At 48.9% G+C, this 20,266-nt stretch overlaps 1 protein-coding gene and 1 pseudogene across 1 annotated transcript; one reads left to right on the top strand and one right to left on the bottom strand.

Moving 5' to 3' along the window:
* The first annotated feature begins 4,255 nt into the window (after positions 1-4,255).
* Positions 4,256-11,556, top strand: LOC110560045 (keratin-associated protein 5-2-like). Its single transcript, XM_060376295.1, has 3 exons — positions 4,256-4,847; positions 5,021-5,060; positions 11,301-11,556. The coding sequence occupies exons 1-3, from the start codon at positions 4,298-4,300 to the stop codon at positions 11,554-11,556; spliced, it is 846 nt and encodes a 281-aa protein (XP_060232278.1). The 5' UTR covers positions 4,256-4,297.
* A 1,412-nt stretch (positions 11,557-12,968) lies between these two features.
* On the bottom strand, positions 12,969-14,150 carry LOC110560044 (transcription factor RelB-like; annotated as a pseudogene).
* Positions 14,151-20,266: the final 6,116 nt, after the last annotated feature.

Genomic DNA, 20,266 nt, shown 5'->3' with positions numbered 1-20,266 from the left:
ACTGCTGCAGACCTGTGTGGGAGGATCACTCACCCTGATCCCCAGATCCAAGTGCACAGTATCCTCTCTCATCCCCAACACCAGCTCCTGAGAGGAGCATTTCAAGGTTCTGGTTCCCTGCTGTCCTTTCCTGTTAATCTTTGATAGGACTCCTCAGCTCTCCTTTTCTTGAGAAAGTAATGCCATAATGTCCTGGCCTCTGTGGACCCAAGGACTTCATGGGGCCTGTGTAGAAGTCATTATCAACATTCAAGCAAACACATAGTTGAAGTATAGGATGTAGGGTGAGTTGGGTTTTGGGGGGCTGGGAATGACCAAAAAAATCACCATAAGAACTGCACCATATACACAAGAAAGGTCTTTATTTAATGTTTTACAGTGCCCCATTTGGGACAAAAGAAGCAAAGCAAAGCAAAAAGAAAGAGAGAAAGCAGGCATAGGAGCCAGTGCTAGCATATCTTATGAAAGCGGTGGCTTTCATGCTACTGGCAGGGAGGAATGCATGAGGCTCTAAGGGAGCTGTGGATACCCAGTAAAGAAGTCACATCCTAGGTGGCATGGAAAAAGATGTGGGTTTCCCATTAGAGGTGACAGACAGGAGGACTTTGCCCTCCTCTGTTGCCCAATAGAAGAATGGCCAGCTTTGGAGATCAAGGAAAGACATTCTGATCACAAAGTGAGACCAGAGCTTCAGGGTTTGGAGATGCAATCCAGACTCATCTCCAGAAACCTCAAATAGATGAGATGACCTAGACAACCAGTCAAAACCTCAGATCTTGCCTTGGCAGCAAATGGGTAGAGAGCAGCTGAACTGACAGCATGAAGACCCACAACTCAAAGAGCAACAAGGCTTGCAGCAGCTAGCCTGGCAACAGCTAGACTCCCAGCAACAGGGCTCACAGCAGCAAGAATTGCAGCCCCCACAGGAGCCACAGCCTCCCTTGCAGCCCCCACAGCTGGAGCAGGTGGGTACACAGCATCACACAGGCTTGCAGCAGCACAAAAGCTTGCAGCAGCAGGAGCCACAGGAGCCACAGGAGCCACAGCACCCACGGCTAGAGCCACAACCTCCAGAGCAGCTCATGGTTCTGGTGTTCGCTGGAAGGTGGAGCAGGTCAGAAGGAGGTGTGTGAGAATGGAGACCTCTCTCCAGGAACCCTTGTATCTCTGCCTGATGTCTGCCTGGAGAACATGGCCACTTTCTTGTGTGCATTTAGGGGCACTGCTAGGAGAATCCCATTTGTCCTCTACTGCAAAACAAAACCCCCAACTTTAGTTCTCCTTGTTCCGCCCCATTGTTCTCTAACCCCGCTGTGTTGATCTCCCTGTCCACTGTGGAGACAAAAACAGCATGCTCACTTGTGATTCTCTCGGATCCTCCGACCCACATTCTCCTGCACGCATATGTTTTTATTCCAGTTAACTTCCCCATTACCCACCCTTGTCGCCTCCCATTCCCAATGTTCACCCTCCCTTTTCCAATTAGTCCCCCTTCTACTTTCAGTGTATGCGAGCCCCAGTGAGTTTAAATAGGATTAAACATTCATGGATATGTATGAGAAGTTATTTATATGAGACTGAGATCCTGGAGCAAAAGAGATGGCTCAGTAATTGACAGCACTGCCTGCTTTTGTACAGCCCTGGTACAATTCTCAGTACCCACATGGCAGCTCATAACCATCTGTAATTCTAATTTCAGGATGTTTGGCATACTCATCTCAGAGACGGCACTGCATGTTCATGATCCACATACATTCAGGTAAAATGTATGTGCAAAAAAAAAAAAACAAAACTTAAGTAAATCTTTTAAAATTGGACTCTTACATTCCATTCCACTTGGTTATCTGCCCATGCCCCATGCATGTGGTTCTCCCACACCAACTGCTGCTCTGTAATGCATCTTATTGTTTGAATGCACCCACTTCTTCCAGTTGTCCTTCCTTCATTCTATTTCCATCCACCCCCTTCCTTTCCTTCCTCCCTGCCTTCCTCACCCCTCCTTCCTTCTCTTCCTTTATTTCTTCTTCCCTCCTTCCTTTTCTTTTTTCCTTCTTCCTTCTCTTCTTCCTGCTTCCTCCACTCTTCCTTCCATCCCTTTCTGTCACAGTTTTATAGTTGTCTGCTTTCTTCGTGTGTCTTAGTTCCTTTTCCTGTTATTGTGATAAAGTACTCTGACAAAGGCCAACTTTAAGGAAGAAACAGTTTATTTTGGCTGACAGTTCCTGGGTATAGTTGTTGGAGATGTTGAGACAGCAGGAGCTTGAAGCAGCTGGTCACATGGCATCCACAATCAGGGAGCAGAGAGTGATGAATGCTGCTGCTGCTGCTGCTGCTGCTGCTGCTGCTGCTGCTGCTGCTAATGATGATGATGATGATGTGGTGGTGGTGGTGGTGATGATGATGATGATGATGATGATGATGCTGTTGTTGTTGCTGCTGCTGCTGCTGCTGCTCAGCTCCCTCTCTCCACTTGCACAGTCCAAGCCCATAGCCAGGGAGTGGTCCCACCCACAGTGGATGAGTCACCCTATTTCAATCAATGAAATCAAGATAATCCCCTACAGTCATGCCCAGAGGCCCATCTCTCAGAGGAGTCTGGATTCTGTTGACATTGAACACTAACCATCATAAAGGAAATCATCAAAACTAAATGAGGTTTATAAGAAACAAATAATAATAATAATGAAAAGCATCTCCCACCTCAAACTTAAATAGTTTGGCTGGTTTCATGTCTTTGCTGTAATTATCCAAATGAGAAATGCCCCCGTAAGCTCATCGATTTGAACACCTAGTACCCTGTTGGTGGCGCTGTTTGGAAAGGTTTGGCACCTTTAGGAGGTAGAATCTTGCTGGCAGAAGTACATCACTGCTGGAGGGCTCTCGTGGTTTATGGCCTCAGCCCACCTCCTATGCACAGATGAAATTACCAGCCAGCCAGCCAGCTTCCTGCTTCTGCTGCCATGCCATGCCTTCCCCACCGTGACAGATTTTCCATCTGGATAAGCCAAAGAAAATTCTTTCTTCTATGAGTTGCCTTTGTTTATGGCGTTTCATCATTGCAACAAAATAATGGAACCAACATGCCTATTTTGATAGCTTGCTTTTTTAATTTTCTCTCATACTGTCTTGACACGCCAGTATATATAGGAATTGAATATCAAAAAGTGAGCCTGGGCGTTTTTGAAGCTCCTCTCCCTGCTGCTGGTCGCCATAGCCTGAAGTTTCCTTTCAGCATAGTCTCAGGGCTGTGGGCTGATCTTACCTAGTTGTTCTGTGATCCCAGAAGCCTGTGTCTTACAGTCCTGCTGGCCTTGACGTCTCTCCCAGGTGGATGATCTCTGTGGGGTTTTCTGGGTTCTAAGCGAGCTGTCTTCCTGGGAAGTTCCTTGAGAGTGTGAGGCGTGTGGGCTGCCTCTCTGAGCTGCTCAGCAGAGCCCGAGGCTTTCCCTGGTTCACCCTGCTTAGACAGTACCCACTACGAGTGTCCTAAGAAAGAACAGTCAGCAGACACACCCTCTGAAGATCAGGGCATCTGAAAAAAAGTCTTACTTCTGACCCAGGACTTGACCTATGGCTTGTTTATATCACAAAAATTTTCCAGGGTGGAGGCCAAATTGCTCTACCTTCTTCTGTGTTTTTCTCTTTCTTTCTTTCTTTCTTTCTTTTCTTTCTTTCTTTCTTTTTCTTTCTTTCTTTCAATTAGTGTGGGTGAGGGCAGCACCTGAGAAGAATGGCCCTGAGAGATCTGAAGAGAGACCAGCCAAGGACGATACAGATGCCAAGAAGCCTGCAAGCAAGGAGCCTGAAAGCATGCAAAGAGTCAGATAACTAGTCCTGGAACTTTCTGCTCAGAGACATGGTTATAACAGGACCTCGATCTTGTCCGTTTTAAATAAAGAACCAGAACAGCCCAGTGTTTTCACAAGACAAAGGAGTGGACATGAATAAACAAGTAGAAAACTCACCATGCTGTAAGATACCCAGGCTGCAGAGCCCTGTGCAGGGATGGGTAAAGCTGCTCTGTGCCCAGGAACACCAGACCCTGGGTTGCCAAGTCCTGAAGATCTCTAGGAAAATTACTGATGTGGAGGAAGTGGGTCATAGGACAGAGCAATGTTAATTACACTGACATACAGCTGCACTAGGGAAAAAGAGCAATCAGGAAGTGAGCACGTGCAGCCTCACACCTGACCTGGGCAGGGATATAAAGGCCCAGGCTCAGGAGGCTCCACACTGCACATCTTCCCTCTCTACCTGTTCCTCTGACCTACTCCACCCCCAACCAAACACCAGAACCATGAGCTGCTGTGGCTGTTCCGGAGGCTGTGGCTCCAGCTGTGGGGGCTGTGGCTCCTGTGGCTCCAGCTGCTGCAAGCCTGTGTGCTGCTGCAAGCCTGTGTGCTGCTGCAAGCCTGTGTGCTGCTGTGTGCCCACCTGCTGCTGCTCCAGCTGTGGGGGCTGCAAGGGAGGCTGTGGCTCCTGTGGGGGCTGCAAGGGAGGCTGTGGCTCCTGTGGGGGCTGCAAGGGAGGCTGTGGCTCCTGTGGCTCCTGTGGTGGTTGCAAGGGAGGCTGTAGCTCCTGTGGGGGCTGCAAGGGTGGTTGTGGTTCCTGTGGGGGCTGCAAGGGAGGCTGTGGCTCCTGTGGCTCCTGTGGGAGCTGCAAGGGAGGCTGTGGCTCTTGTGGAGGCTGCAAGGGAGGCTGTGGCTCTTGTGGGGGCTGCAGCTCCTGTGGGGGCTGCAAGGGAGGCTGTGGTTCCTGTGGAGGCTGCAAGGGAGGTTGTGGCTCCTGTGGCTCCTGTGGCTCCTGTGGGGGCTGCAAGGGAGGCTGTGGCTCCTGTGGGGGTTGCTGTCAGTCCAGCTGCTGCAAGCCTTGCTGCTGTCAGTCCAGCTGCTGCAAGCCCTGCTGTTCTTCAGGTTGTGGGTCTTCTTGCTGTCAGTCTAGCTGCTGCAAGCCTTGTTGCTGTCAGTCCAGCTGCTGTAAGCCCTGCTGCTCTTCAGGTTGTGGGTCATCTTGCTGTCAGTCCAGCTGTTGCAAGCCCTGCTGCTGTCAGTCCAGTTGCTGTAAGCCCTGCTGCTGTCAGTCCAGTTGCTGTAAGCCCTGCTGCTGTCAGTCCAGCTGCTGTAAGCCCTGCTGCTGTCAGTCTAGCTGTTGCAAGCCCTGCTGCTGTGTCCCCGTGTGCTGCCAGTGCAAGATATGAGGCTCCAAATGTAGATAGCTAAGGCTCCTAGCACCCACTTGTATCTGAGGTGCCCATGGTCATAGATCAGCCATCTATGAGAATGAGCTGCCAGAACAGAAACTATAGTTAAAGCATGTGATTAAAGACCTGTCAATCTTACAGCATCAATAAATAAATATTTCTCTCTAGCAAATCTTACTCTTTTGTGGTTTCTTCTATCAGAAAATATTCATGGGGCTGGAGAGATGGCTCAGTGGTTAAGAGCACTGTCTGCTCTTCCAAAGGACCCAGGTTCAATTCCCAGCACCCACATGGCAGCTCACAACTGTCTATAACTCCTGTTCCAGGGGACCCAACCCCCTTACACAAACAAACAAAACACAAATGTGCAAAAAAATTTTAAAAAAAGAAAAGAAAAGAAAATATTCACCATGTTCCTGCACTCCAGATCTCTTTGTTCTCTCTTTGCATTTTTACCCTTACCCATTCATCACAAATGGTCCCTCATGTGTTTGTTTAATAGATTTGAGGCCACAAGGTGCCCAAGTCAGGGGTAAACAAAGCATGTACATTGCACAGAGTTCTGGGTAGAGATGGAGACAGCCAGAGATGCCAATAGTAGCATCACTACAGGATAGATGTGGTTAAGCTTTAGGGAAGCTGGTGGGATTGTGAGGAAAGGCAAAAAGGTACAAGGATGCAAATAAGCCAACCCAGGGGAATGCAACTAAAGCCATGTTTGGAAAGAAATTAATAGCATCAAAACACGTGTGTTAAAAGAATAAAATAGCCCAAGTTTCCCCCTATAAAGACTAAAGAAAGTGAAAAAAGCAGACAAAAAGTACACAGAAAACAATAACAGACATTGGGGCACAGCTAGTGAACTGAAATTATACACATCAATAATAATAATAATAATAATAATAATAATAATATAATGCCAAAGAAATAAGGGCAGTCCATTGAACTGATCAGTAAAACTGGCAAAGTCCTAACCAGAGTAACCAAGAAGAAAAGAGGAATAAGCCACTAGTGTCAGAAAGAAAGAGTGGCTGGCTCACACACTTGGTATCTTAGAAGAAGCAGATTCACATCTTGAAAGACTCCACACCTCATTCAAAGAGAAGCACAGAGCTTTAATAGTCCTGTAATTATTAAAGAAATCAGATTTCTAGGGTTGGTGCCGTGGCTCAGCAAGGAAAAGCATTTGCTGCCAAGCCAGGGCCACACACAGCGGAAGGAGAGAACTAACTTCCGCAAGTTTGTCCTCTGACCTCCACATATGTGTCATGATACATGTGTACTCCCCCACCCCCCAACAGAGACAATAAATAAATTAAAAGGTAAGAAAAATAGAGAGGGTGCCTACAGACCTTCTGCAGTCTCTGTTACCCTAGACTCAATTCTCACGGTTGCCTCCCAAGTACTATAACAGAACACCAGTTGCAGTACCCCTGTCCTGCGGATCACACAAACCATCTTCACCCCTGGCCTTCCTTTTCTACTGCATTGCTGTATCCCAGCCTTCAGCTTGAGCAGACACCCCTGGCCTTCCTTTTCTACTGCATTGCTGTATCCCAGCCTTCAGCTTGAGCAGACACCCTCTGCTCAACCACAGGCCACACCTGCCAGAAGACTAGATAGGTTGTCTGCAGACCTTCTCCACACTCCTTGTTTCCCTAGACCCAATTTTCAGGGTTACCCCTAGCACTGCAATAGACCCCTTCCCCTTCCGCCAACCTCCAACACTAGCAAGCATTCCCACTGAACACAGCAACTAAGCAGGCCAGTAAAACAGGAACACACAGCCAACACATTCTGAAAATCCAGAGAAAAAACAGAAACCAAGGAACAAAACACCCACCCAACAAAGACAAATCCAGAGATCAGCACCTACAGCTATATGTAATCACCCCAAAACCAGTTGTCTAGACACCAGTCTAATAACACAATCAATAACATCCAGGGCAATATGGCACCACCAGAGCCCGGGCCTCTACCACAGCAGGCCCTGAATATTCCAACATAGCCGAAGCACAAAAAAATAAAAACCTAAAAAAAAAAATCAACTATAGGAAGATGATAGAGGCTCTCATAGAGGAAATGAATATATCCCTTAAAGAAAGCCAAGAAAAAAAATAAACAGTAAAAGAAAATGAATACAACTGTTCAAGACTTGAAAATGAAAACAGAAATGATAAAGAAAACACAGGCCGAGGGAAGAAAGATTATAGGAGTCAGATGGGGATGAAGCACCTCAGGAGAACATGTCCCACGACTCAGCTAAGCAGGGCCCACATGGTATCACAGAGTCTGAAGTAGCAAGCATGGTACCAGCATGGGGAGCAAGCTTGGTAGCATGAGTGTATATCTGTGTATGTGCTGTGGCTGTTAGCCGGTGTTTCTGTGGGACTCAACAGTGAGAGCAGATGTATCTCTGACTCTTTTGCTTGCTCTTGAGACTCTTTTTCTATTACTGAGTTACCTTGTCCAGTCTCAGTATGAGAGCTCTTGCCTTGTCTTATTCTACATTGTTTTGTTCTGTTTGACTGTGGTCTCTTGGAGGCCTGCTCTTTTCTGTAGAGGAAATGGAAGGGGTAGGGATCTGGGGAGAGGGGAAATGGAGAGTAGCTGGAATGATGGAGGGAGAAGAAACTGTGGTCAGAATGTACTGTATGAAAGAAGAATCCATTTTCAACAACAAAAAAAAAATTTTTAAAAGAAAGAGAAGGAAAAAATAAGGAAATTTGATTTGTTTGTTCTGTTTTCCAAGACAGGGTTTTTCTGTGTAGCCCTGGCTGTTCTGGAACTCACTCTGTAGAGCAGACCTAAACTCAGAGATCTGCTGACCTCTGCCTCCCAAGTGCTGGGAGTAAAGGTGTGTATCACTACCACCCACCTGAAACTGGATTTCTAAGTAAAAGCTTTCCCCAAAGTGTGGCAGAGTGGCTTTACTGATTTCACCAACAGTTTTCTTTTTTTTTTTATTGTTTATTATTATTAGTTACATTTTATTAACTCTGTATCCCAGCTTATTCCCTCCCAATCCTACTCTCCCTCCCTCAGCTTCTCCCTGCCCCTTTCCAAATCTGGCCCTGTTTTATCAGATATTTCAGGGCTGGCTGCAAAGTCCTCCTCTGTGGCCTAGCAGGACTGCTCCTCCCTTGGGAGGTGGGGAGGTCAAAGAGCCTGCCATTGAGTTCCTGTCAGAGATAGTCCCTGTTCCCCTTACTATGGGAAACCAATTGGTTATTGAGCTATCACGAGCTTCATCCGAGCTTCATGGTCTAGGATATATCCATACATGGTCCTTGATTGGAGAAACAGTTTAAGAAAAAAAAACCCTGTGCCCAGATATATTTGGTCCCGTGGGGTTCCTATCCTTTCCCCATCATACTAACTCCCCTTCTGCGGAAGGTTTGGTTATGAGTCTTAGTATCTGTTTTGAAACGCTGCTTGGTAGGGTCTTTCAGATGCCTTCTGCAATAGACTCCTGTATTTTTTCACTGTGATGATATCCACCCATGCCACCAAATCATTATGCCACCTAGTGAAGGCAGTCGTTCTAGTTTCTTCTTTGAATGCGAACTTAGTGCCCCCCCCCCCCGCCCGGAGAGCCAAGTACAGGAAGAGTGGGAGAGGATGACATCATTTTATGTCACAGCACCAGCAGGCCCAGCTTAATGTCAGCAGTGATATATTACTTTTGAGGTCTTTGGTCTTCTCTACATTTCTCTCACCCCTTCTCAATGGCTTCAGCAGTTTTTGAACCTGATGTACACATAGGTGTTAAGCGATTCAAATCCAACTGAGCTTCTCCTACTTCACAAAGAACATATGGCTTTCCGTGGGGATCAGCGAAGCCATGAAATCCTGTATCAGTCCTGAGGTCCTGCCAAATCAATTCTTCTATGAACATAGTCCCATCTGGCCCAATGAATTAGAAATCACACACCCCTTACTCTCATGCCCAGTTCTCTCGGTGATGCCTGTCTTTCCTCCAGGGTCTTCCAGTCTCTCTGATACTCATGGGGATTTCAGTGGATGAAAATCAAGTGTGTCCAATGGCTTTAGGAGCCAGTTCACTAGGCATGGGTCTTTTTCCTATTTGCTCAGGCCATGCAGCCTTTGCTACACAGAGGAATGTATGGTTGTTACTCTGTTCCTGTTTCCACAGCACTTAAACTGACCCCACTGTTGTGTCCTACAGCCTCACAAGCAACGCTGTGGGAGGCACTGTCATTGCTTGTTTGAAAGTTTTTCCCAATTTAAACAGTTCACATGGTGGACCATCCACAATGATCCTAACTTCTGTCCTGGACCTTTATGATTTCGACCATTTGCATGCTGAACCACGGCTTTCCCTTGCCTCTGTATTAAAGGTTGGACCTGAGGACAATATGCTATCACTTCTAGTTTACTCTCTCTTTCTTCACTGTCTGATTCTTCCCATGGTGTCTGTGGTGGTTTGAATAGCTATGTCTCCCACAGAGTCACATGTTTGTTTGGCCCATAGGGAGAGGTGCTATTAGAATGTGTGGTTTTGTTGGAGAAAGTGTGACATGGTAGAGGCAGGCTTTGAGGTCTCACATAAGTTCAAGTCTAGCCAGTGTGACACAGTCTCCTGCTGCTGTCTGCCAATCAAGATGTAGAACTCCAAGCTCCTCCTCCAGCGCTGTGTCTGCCTACATATTGCTGTTTTCCTCCATGAAGATGATGGACTAACCCTCTGAACTGTAAGCCAGTCCCAATTAAACATTTTCTTTTGTGAGAGTTGCTGTGGTCATGGTGTCTCTTCACAGCAATAGAAACCCCGACTAAGACACAGGATATCAAGGGAAGCCTGAAACCACCAGAAACCAGATAAGACTTGAAGAGGAATGTAGCATTATCAAGACCTTGACATCTCACTTCTGGCTTCCAGGATTTCAGAAGAATATAATTCTATTGTTTCATAAGCCCAGTATTTGGTCACTTGTTTACACAAATCCCCAAGCCAGTAATTTGCAACCTGCAGATGATGGCTACCCTACGCCCTCTGCCTGCACAGACTCAGAAGTAGAACAGGCATGTCCCTCTACGTATGCTTACCGTCAAAAGAGTGACGGCTGAATGGAACGCAGGCTAGCAGGGAACACAGAAAGAAGCATGTGTCTGGATGGTTTAGCTCCTCTACCTGAGAGAAAAGCTCAAGCTTGGAGTAAAGGGACAGCACTCCATCGTGGGGTGAGACACTCTCTCAGGATCCAAGCAGAGGTCCCACCCCATTAGGGGTGGATACTGGGAGCTCACAACCCAGGAACTATTCATACGAGATGAAAGCTGCCATGCCTGGGTTGCCCTCTGCCAAAGGAAGGCTGAGAAAACCTAAATCATAGCTCAGCCTCACCTCATGTCCTAGAACTGGAAGCATGTGAGCTTCCATTTTGGAGGTCACTTCCTAGGAAATTCCATCAATACTGGTGCAGCAGAGCAACTTGAAAGGAAAACAAACAAGGTTTTCCTAGGGGAAATGGCACAAACAGGAACCAGGAAGTGACCATGTGCAGCCTCACACCTGACCTGGGCAGGGATATAAAGGCCCAGGCTCAGGAGGCTCCACACTGCACATCTTCCCTCTCCACCTGCTCCTCTGACCTACTCCATCCTCAACCCAACACCAGAACCATGAGCTGCTGTGGCTGTTCCGGAGGCTGTGGCTCCAGCTGTGGGGGCTGTGGCTCCTGTGGCTCCAGCTGCTGCAAGCCTGTGTGCTGCTGCAAGCCTGTGTGCTGCTGTGTGCCCACCTGCTGCTGCTCCAGCTGTGGGGGCTGCAAGGGAGGCTGTGGCTCCTGTGGGGGCTGCAAGGGAGGCTGTGGCTCCTGTGGAGGCTGCAAGGGAGGCTGTGGCTCCTGTGGCTCCTGTGGGGGTTGCAAGGGAGGCTGTAGCTCCTGTGGCTCCTGTGGGGGTTGCAAGGGAGGCTGTAGCTCCTGTGGAGGCTGCAAGGGAGGCTGTGGCTCCTGTGGGGGTTGCAAGGGAGGCTGTAGCTCCTGTGGAGGCTGCAAGGGAGGCTGTGGTTCCTGCGGGGGTTGCAAGTCCAGTTGCTGTCAGTCCAGCTGCTGCAAACCATGCTGCTCTTCAGGTTGTGGGTCCTCCTGCTGTCAATCCAGCTGCTGCAAGCCCTGCTGCTGTCAATCCAGCTGCTGCAAGCCCTGCTGCTGTCAATCCAGCTGCTGCAAGCCCTGCTGCTCTTCAGGCTGTGGGTCTTCCTGCTGCCAGTCCTGCTGCTGCAAACCTTGCTGCTGCGAGTCCAGCTGCTGCAAGCCCTGCTGCTGCCAGTCCAGCTGCTGCAAACCTTGCTGCTGTCAGTCCAGCTGCTGCAAGCCCTGCTGCTGTGAGTGCAGCTGCTGCAAGCCCTGCTCCTGTCAGTCCAGCTGCTGTGCCCCTGTGTGCTGCCAGTGCAAGATCTGAACGTTTCTAAGAAGTAACTGAACCTATTTCTTAACCTCTGAAGCCTACCCTTTTTGGAAGCTGAGTGACTATAGTTCTCAGGCTCAAGGCTTCTTTCTCCAGCCCTTGATGGAAAGGAACAAGTCACTGCCATGATGCTTCCTTTACAGGTTCAGGTTGTAACTTCGTCCCCCAGATTCTTTAACCTCTCTTTCCCACATTCTCTGGTATGTCTGGCCAGGCTTTGTCAGCTCCAAGACAAGTCTGTGAAAATCTGAAATGTATCCAAGATCTATTAAATAAATCTTCTCCCCACCACCAGCCTCAGTCTCAGAGTGTTCTCATTGTTAAAGTGATCACCTTCCCCAGATCCCCTCTCCTGATGGGTTGATGACATCCATGCCAAGCTGTCATCGTTCATAAAGTGTGCTGTGCTAATGTGTGATGCAAGTACAGTGAGCAGACATATGGATGAGTCATGGCTCCTAAGAGTGAATGGAAGGGTGACTCATTTTCCCCACTGAGGGTGGGAGGGCCTTTGCAACAATGAAGAGGGTCTAATTGTTCTGAGTGACCATATATGCACCGCAGTGAGGGGCAGATCCAGGATGTAAAACTGAAGAAGTAGGACTGAAATCAGCTGCTTTGCTCAGAGACTAGGGGAAGCAAAAATGAAATTGTATCCTATCAGGAGGCAATTGGAGAATGAGATTTGGAGGAGTCCTATGGCAGTTTGAGGGAAACTGTCCCCTGAGGCCTCAGATGTTTGAATGTTTGGTCCCTGTTTGGGGAGGCTTAGGGGATGTGACCTTGCTAGAGGAAGTATGCCACTGGGATAGTAGGACTCTGAGGGTTTGGTTTTTTGTTTTGTTTTGCTTTGCTTGATTTGGTTTGGCTTTTGAGACAGGATTTCTCTCTGTAGCGCTAGTCATCCTGGAACTCACTCTGTAGACCAGGCAGGACTTGAATTCCCAGAGATCTGCCTGCCTCTGCCTCCCAAGTACCCTGCTTTGGTTTTGAGGGTTTGTTTGTTATTTGTTTTTGTTTTAAATCTAATTTTTATTGGGAAAATTGCACAAACAACCTACCCCGTCATCAGGATTAAGGAAGAAGGCCAGGGATCTGCTCCCTCCTCCCCTATGTACAATTTCTCAGAATCTGTCCCAAGAAAAGGCCCACCTGCAGGAGCCCCTTTTCCTCTTCAGACCCAGCATTCATCTGTGAAATGGGCTCAGGGAGAACTGGAGCTCTCCCCCGCTTCTCGCCAGCACTGCAGATGTCCGATTCAGGGTGAGGGAGCTGGAAGACTGATCAAGGTTGGCCTTGGGGTGATCCAATGCCTTCTCTGTCACCCCAGAGGCTACGTGGCTTCAGGCCCTGGAGACAGGAGGCCACCCCCCAAAGGCTGTCTCTCCGTACTGGTTGGGGAACACGTTGCTGCCCACAAGGCTGGCCGTGCCAACATCCCCAGGGCCCGAGGCTGCAAATGAGTCCAATGTCAGGGGTTCCAAGACAGAAGACTCTACAACCGTGGCCCCTGCAGCCCCACTACCCACCACAGCACTCGCAAGTGGTGGTGCTGGGGGCAGCAGGTCCAACATGGTGAAGAGTGTCGGGGCAGAAGTGTCATAGGCAAAGCCAACATCCAGGAGGTCAGGGCCGCCAGGGGGCTCCAACCTGGGAAGGGATATGGTACCAGGGAAGAAATCAGTGTATGGCAGCTGCAGAACTGATGGGGGGAATAAAGGCCTGAGCTGTGGCCAGGCAGGAAGGGGTCCAAGAACACTGGCTTCTTCTTTAGTCGTTTACTTTCAGCTCTGTGTGGGTCAAAGCTGCTTGGCTCTCCAAGGGCGTCAGGCAGTCCCCGCTTCTGTTTCTTGTCCACAGGGTAACTGTCATGATCCCGAGGCAGGTACTTGAAGGGCAGCGGCTCGCTGCACACCCTGTCTGTGAGCCGCAGCAAGAAGACATTGACAGTCACAGGCTGTGAGATTTCCAGGTCTTTGTAGGGTAATGTCTTGAACACAATGGCAAGCTGCCAGTGCACATCAGCTTGAGAGAAGTCGGCTTGGCCTTCTCAGGAAGCTGTGCTGGACACCACAGATATATCCTCTTTCCGTACCTTGTCACACAGCAAATACAGCTCCTCAGCACCCGTGCAGGGCCCACTCTCCTTGTTGATTCAGCAAATCCACAGCACTGATGTGTTGGTTGACTTCTTTTTGTAGACAGCTCAGAGAGAGCAGGGTGCAACTGTCCGTGCTGGTCACAATAGGAGGCCTGGAAGCAGATCCTAACAACATTCATGTCTACCTCCTGGTGGTTCTTAAAGGAGCCAGCACTGTAGGGGTCAATTCCCAACTGGATCTTATGCTCAACGGCAGCTTCAATTTCCTTCTTCTGAACACACCACATGCCCAGCTTGTTAAAGCTATGCCGGGGGATAACATGAGGGCGAAGCTGCACCGCCACAGACACCATTGGTACAGTCTTTCCCCACAAGGCTCTGTAGGTGTACCCAGTGTGGCCAATCCTTCCATACCAGGCATCACCACCACCTCTCGCAGCCCAGTAGCATCTCACTGGCTTCCCTGCTACTCTCCCCAAGGATGCTGCTGGCCAAGAAGTAAAGGGATCTGTGACCCCTCTGCCCCCACTAACCTTCTCTCTCTTACCTAGGGTTAAAGGGTTGGTAGAAGGGACGAAGAGGGTTAAATACCCCAATAAAATAGAGTTTAAAAATGAGTGCAACACGAGTGTAACATACCGCTGCTGTAGAGACCCAGCACCCACGTTAGGGAGTCACAACCACCTGCAACTTCGATACGGGGGGACCAAACGCCCTTCTGGAGTCCACAGGTGCCACGCATGCATGTGATGCATAGATATACATGCAGGCAAAACACTCGTGCACATGAAAGTTATCTTCAGTGTTCAAGGCTCTTACAAAATGTGTGTTATGGTCATTTATGTCACTTGCATTTCATGATACTGTAACATTAACTGAGCATAAAGAAGGTGCTGACTGTTAGGCTCCAGACCAGGTTACAACTACAGCAACAAGGCGTGCAGCAGCCCCTCCCATCTTCAGATGGTGACAACCCCCAACTAAGATGCTGTTTTTGAGTTCCTAACTAATAGTCTCACAGACGCCAGGATTTCTCACTAGGGAAGTGAGTTTACATCAAAGGAAGATTTGGTGCCCACACATCCTGCTTCCCACTCACTCCCTTCCCTTCTTTGTGTCTGGGAATCAGACTTCACGCATGTGCTGTGAAATTCCTCAGAGGGCTATAAGGAGAGAACTCCATTCCCCAGGCCTTCATTTTTCTCTTCGGAGCCCCCACCATGCTCTTGTTTGTCTGTCTGTCTGTCCAAGGCACTGGTAACTCTTTTAATAAACTCTTTATTCCCCTTTTAAACCCTCATCTAAGAACTTTCGCGGACATTTAGAACTTGGTAGTCACTGTATCCGCAGGCCTTACTCATCTGGTCGAGAAGCATTAATCAAGTGCCAGTGGAGACTTTGTTTGCTCAGGACTTGAGAGGTCTCCAAAGGGTAAAGCACGGAGGTCCAGGACGAGATTCTTGGAGATCAGCACCCTAAACACACAGCAAGAAAAGCAAAATCTGACAAGCAGTCATTCTTCTCAGACCCATCTTAGGACGAAGGGCAGGAGCAGAACAACTGCTGCCATCAAATTGGTCAGGCAGGGGTTGCCAGAGACTCACAGCCCACAGGAGCAGAAACATCCATGGGAATCCAGGAAGGGTAGGAAAACTGAACAGTAAAAGCTGCTGAGCTCAGTGAAGACATTTCTGAGACGTTAAAAACTGTCAGGAAAGAGGCTAAGACCCCTTACTGCTCTTACAGAGGACCCACAGTTGGTTCCCAGCACCCACACAGGGTGCCTCATGGCAGCCCGTAACTCCAATTCCTGATGATCTAATGCTCTGGCCAACTCAGGCACCTGCACTTCCATGTACACACATACTTACACATGTATTCACACACATATGCACATACTCACATGTAATTAATAAAAAGCAAATCTTTTAAAAACAGCTATAGAGAGGTCTAGGATTGGTGATCTTTATGAGTTTATGAGTTTTGCCTCCCAAACCACATCCAAGTCCTAACAATAGATATCAGGGTACATCCTGTCCCTCCGGGTGACCAAGCATTTGGCACGTTGGCACACTTTGGAACAGTAAGGAGCTGATGGCTTCTAGATTCTCAGGAGGATTTGGAAGAGAAAGATGGTGAACTTGCACTTGGATTTCTTAGCTCTGGGTCTACATAAGACCATTCTATGAATGGCTGTGATGGCTGTGATGGGAGAATTTATGAGTCTGAGGGCTGCTTTGCCTATATAACAAGTCCCAGTAAGTGTGTGGGGGGAGGAGGTAAGGCAGACAAACAGAGAACTCAGTGGATCTCTATGACTAGATCCTAACTTGTCAAGGCTGAGAATAAGTGACCAAGTGCTCAGCCCTAAATAGCACCTCTTTATTCAGCTTCTCTCCCCCCCGCCCCAAAGGCTCAGGGAAGATCTTGGAAGAAGAGATGGAACAAATGTAAGAGCTGGTGGGCGTGGAGGAGTGCTGTAGAGTGCTGTTTTCTGGGCATGGCATGGCTAGCACACTCCTATCATACTTGGAAACTCACAGGAGCTGCGGTAGATCAACGTAGCCAAAATTCCAGGATGGGTAGAGGGGAGCCTCATGAGGCCCCGCCCCTAGCTGAGGAGCTACCGGAGGTTGATGGCTACTGAGAGGAGAACCATTCTACTTTGGGCCTACGGGTGCAGGTAGCATGGGCAGCACCAGTTGGACTTAGTGGGTTGTATGATTTTTTGAAAGAAGACACTGGGGCTGCAGAGCTGCCTTAGCTGTTAAGAGTACTGGTTGCTTTTCCAGAGGGATCTGGTTTAGAGCCTAGCACCTACATGGTCACAGCTGTCTGTAACTCCAGTTCCCAGGGGATCTGATGCCTTCTATAACTTCTGAGGGCACCAGGCACACATGTGGTACACGAACACATATGTAGTCAAAACACTTATGCACATAAAAGGTTTTAAAATTCTTTTTAGCTGGGCGTGATGGCACACACCTTTAATCCCACCACTCAGGAGGCAGATGCAGCCGGATCTCTACGAGGCCAGCCCAGTCTATATAGAGAGCTCCATGCCAGCCAAGTCTGCATTGTAAGACCCTATCTAAAAAATATGTTTTTAAGACATTGGTAGGGGTATGTATGGCAGGATTGAGAGGGGAGACATGGGAAGTAGATATGACCATATTTCTTTGTATGAAATTCCCCAAATCTAAATTTTTAAAAGATGAAAAGCCAAAAGCACCCAGTGTCCTGTTGTTATACAGGTGATGTTTCTGAAGGCCAAACAAGAAGGCTAAGTCTGCAGGCAGCTGAACACATGTCCAAATCCACACTTTTCAGGCTCTCTGCTGTTAAAGTTGAGGCCTTACTTGTTAAGTGGCGGCTGCCTGGAAGTCGCATAGGGAACCCGGGCAGGTTTCAACAAAGCCGCTGCCCCTCCCGCACATGTTCCCTGGGAACACCACTCCTCCACTTCCATCCTGGTGCTGGCCTGTCTCTCAGGGTTCTAGGCCCACAGCTCAGGTCCTACGGAGTATACTGTGGGCCCAGGAGGATGGTCACTATCATTCAAAGGATGAGAGTGGGATTCCCAATGTTCACGGGCAAGTATCTGGAAAGTGTGCGATGCATCCAAAAGCCTTGACGTGGCCAAGGAGAACTGCAACATTGGATGGGGTAAACCATCTCTTCCCCGTGGAGGTGTCCTGAACTAAAGGGGAAAACAGTCCCATTTGTCGTCTGCCCAGGAAGGAGACTAAAGCACTAGCAGATCTGTCCTGTGAGACCTGCCTCCCCAGCCGGAGTACACAGAACTCACCTTTCCCTCCCACAGTACAGACTGACCGATGGGGGCGGGGGGTGTACTAGCATCCTCAACAGCTATGGGCTCACTTTTCCCCACAGATCTCACTGTTGTGATGGGGGATGACAGGAACCAGGGCAGCAGAGGCCAAAGGCAGGATCTTGGTCACCAAGGGTAGGGTAGGTGTGGTCAGAATTATGGCAATGGTCTTAGAGGGGTGGTCCTGGGCCCAGGTGGGGACTCCATGGGGCCCTCCAGTAGGGACTGTTAGACTGAGAGAGAAAGAGGCTGCTCCTGGGCTTTTCTTCTGGACTGTAGAGGCAGAAGGCTGCAGGCCTAGTGAGCACAGAGGCCAGCTCACACACCTGTACCCTTGACCAAAGGCGAGACGGAGCCCTTGAGGAAACACCTGGCTGCACGTCGGCCAGTAGGAACTGCTATACAAGGCCTCTTAACCCAAAGTGACACCATCCTGGGGCTGTCAGAAAAGCAGACACTCCCTAGTGTAGTAGGTCCCTCCTTCCAGCACCCAGACAGCACAAAGGCTGAATCACCAGCTGTCTAGCCAGGAATGGTGGGGGAAGCAATGAATACCTACTCTGTCTCCCTCAGCCCTTCCGGCCTACATGTACCCCACTGGGGAGCCTGCCTCTTGTTCCACATGCTTAGCACACTTAGGTTAATTAGGGACTTTGAGGGTCATGAGAGGTGATGATCAGAGGCCCTGGGGCTCTGCTTCTGTGTCCCTGGGAATTCGAAACAACTCAGCCCACAGAGAGGATGACAGGGGAAACTGGGGAAAGTGCAAAGCATGACCGAAGGTTCCTCATAAATAGTGTTAGTGTTTTAAAATTCTTTAAAATACTTCAAATTTTTCTTTTAAAAGGTGGCACAAACAGAAACCAGGAAGTGACCATGACCTGACCTGGGCAGGGATACGAAGGCCCAGGCTCAGGCCCAGGCTCAGGCTCAGGAAGCTCCACACCTGTACATCTTCCTCTCCATCCGCACCTCTGTCTTAATCAATCACCAACAAAACACCAGAACCTTGAGCTGCTGTGGCTGTTCCAGAGGCTGTGGCTCCAGCTGTGGGGGCTGTGGCTCCTGTGGCTCCTGCTGCTGCAAGCCTGTGTGCTGCTGTGTGCCCACCTGCTCCTGCTCCAGCTGTGGGGGCTGCAAGGGAGGCTGTGGCTCCTGTGGGGGCTGCAAGGGAGGCTGTGGCTCCTGTGGGGGCTGCAAGGGAGGCTGTGGCTCCTGTGGGGGCTGCAAGGGAGGCCATGGCTCCAGTAAGGGCTGCAAGCCCTGCTGCTGTCAGTCTAGCTGTTGCAAGCCCTGCTGCTCTTAAGGTTGTGGGTCTTCTTGTTGTCAATCCAGCTGCTGCAATCACTGCTGTTGTCAACCCAAGTGCCGTAAGCCCTGCTGTTCTTCAGGTTGTGGGTCCTGCTGCCAGTCCAGCTGCTGCAAACCCTGCTGCAGCCAGTCTAGCTGCCGTGTCCCTGTGTGCTGCCAGTGCAAGATCCGAGGCTCTTATGTATGCCCCTAGAATCCCTAGACAAAGACCAATGCTCATATCTCTGTCTTGGTGATATCTGGAGTCCAGTGGAAATGGTATTGTTGAGATGAGGACCAGCATTACTGGACTCTGTGAGAGCAATGCCCCCACCATTTACCACCAGACCTATATGTTCCTAAAAATATCCAGTTGTCTTTTTGTTTTTTCCTGCATCATTTTTGCTTCTGGGATCCTCTGCATGCATCCTGTCTTCTTCATGTGCCCCTTGAGAGCCCCTATACCATCTACCTTCTGGATCTGTAATTCCCAGAGTTAATAAACACTCTCCGCACGCAGTCTGCTTTCAACATAATTCTTTTCTTAGTCCTTTTATATTCATTGTCTCCACATTCCTTCTCTCTGAGGTATCTCCTCCTGTGGGTCTCTTGAATCACAGAGCATACTGTGAAGACAGGATGGAAAGACAGGGGACCCTGAAGGGCAAGGGGAAGGAGCCAGTCTCTGGAGTCTGGTTGAAACCTCGCCAGCTGAGAGTCAATAACCCCAACACAATCAACATTTGCTGTGAAGGTTTCTGGCATAGAAACATATACTCTTTTTACACAGAGATACTCTCAAAGTAGAATGTTAAGATGGCAATAAACCCAGTTTATGGGACTAAGCACATATGACTTGAGTGTGGCCTTACCTCTTTCCTAGGTATTTTCTCACCAACAAGACTACCTGCTTTTGTTTATAGAAAAACAACCTCAATTCCACACAACTTTTTGTAAACTCTGGTTGTCCTTCATCAGCTATACCCTATTAAGTACACTAAATGATCTCATTTCATTTCCTTCAGCAACCATTTGGAGTTAATAAGTTCAAAACCCAAAAGACTCTTTTATTTGACTATTGTAAAGATGACACTATTAACAATACTCTGCTATGCTCTCAGACAAGAGCCTAGCACAGCTGTCCTCTGAGAGGCTCCACCCAGCGACGGATCAAAACAGATGCAGAAACTCACAGCCAAACATTGGGTGAAGCCTAGGAAGTCTTGTGGAAAAGTGGGTAGAAGGACTGAAGGACCTGGAGGTGATGGAGGCTCCACAAGAAGACCAACAGAACCATCTAACCAGGGCTCAGAAGGGCTGTGGAGACTGAAGCACCAACCAAGGACCATGCGTAGAATGGACCTAGACCCCCTACACAGATGGAGCAGATGGGCAGCTCAGGGTTAAT

Source organism: Meriones unguiculatus, chromosome 1 (assembly GCF_030254825.1).
Source record: "Meriones unguiculatus strain TT.TT164.6M chromosome 1, Bangor_MerUng_6.1, whole genome shotgun sequence".
NCBI classification, from domain to species: Eukaryota; Metazoa; Chordata; class Mammalia; order Rodentia; family Muridae; genus Meriones; species Meriones unguiculatus.
The sequence above is the reverse complement of the archived record's forward strand: the minus strand, read 5'-3'. Positions and strand labels throughout refer to the sequence as shown.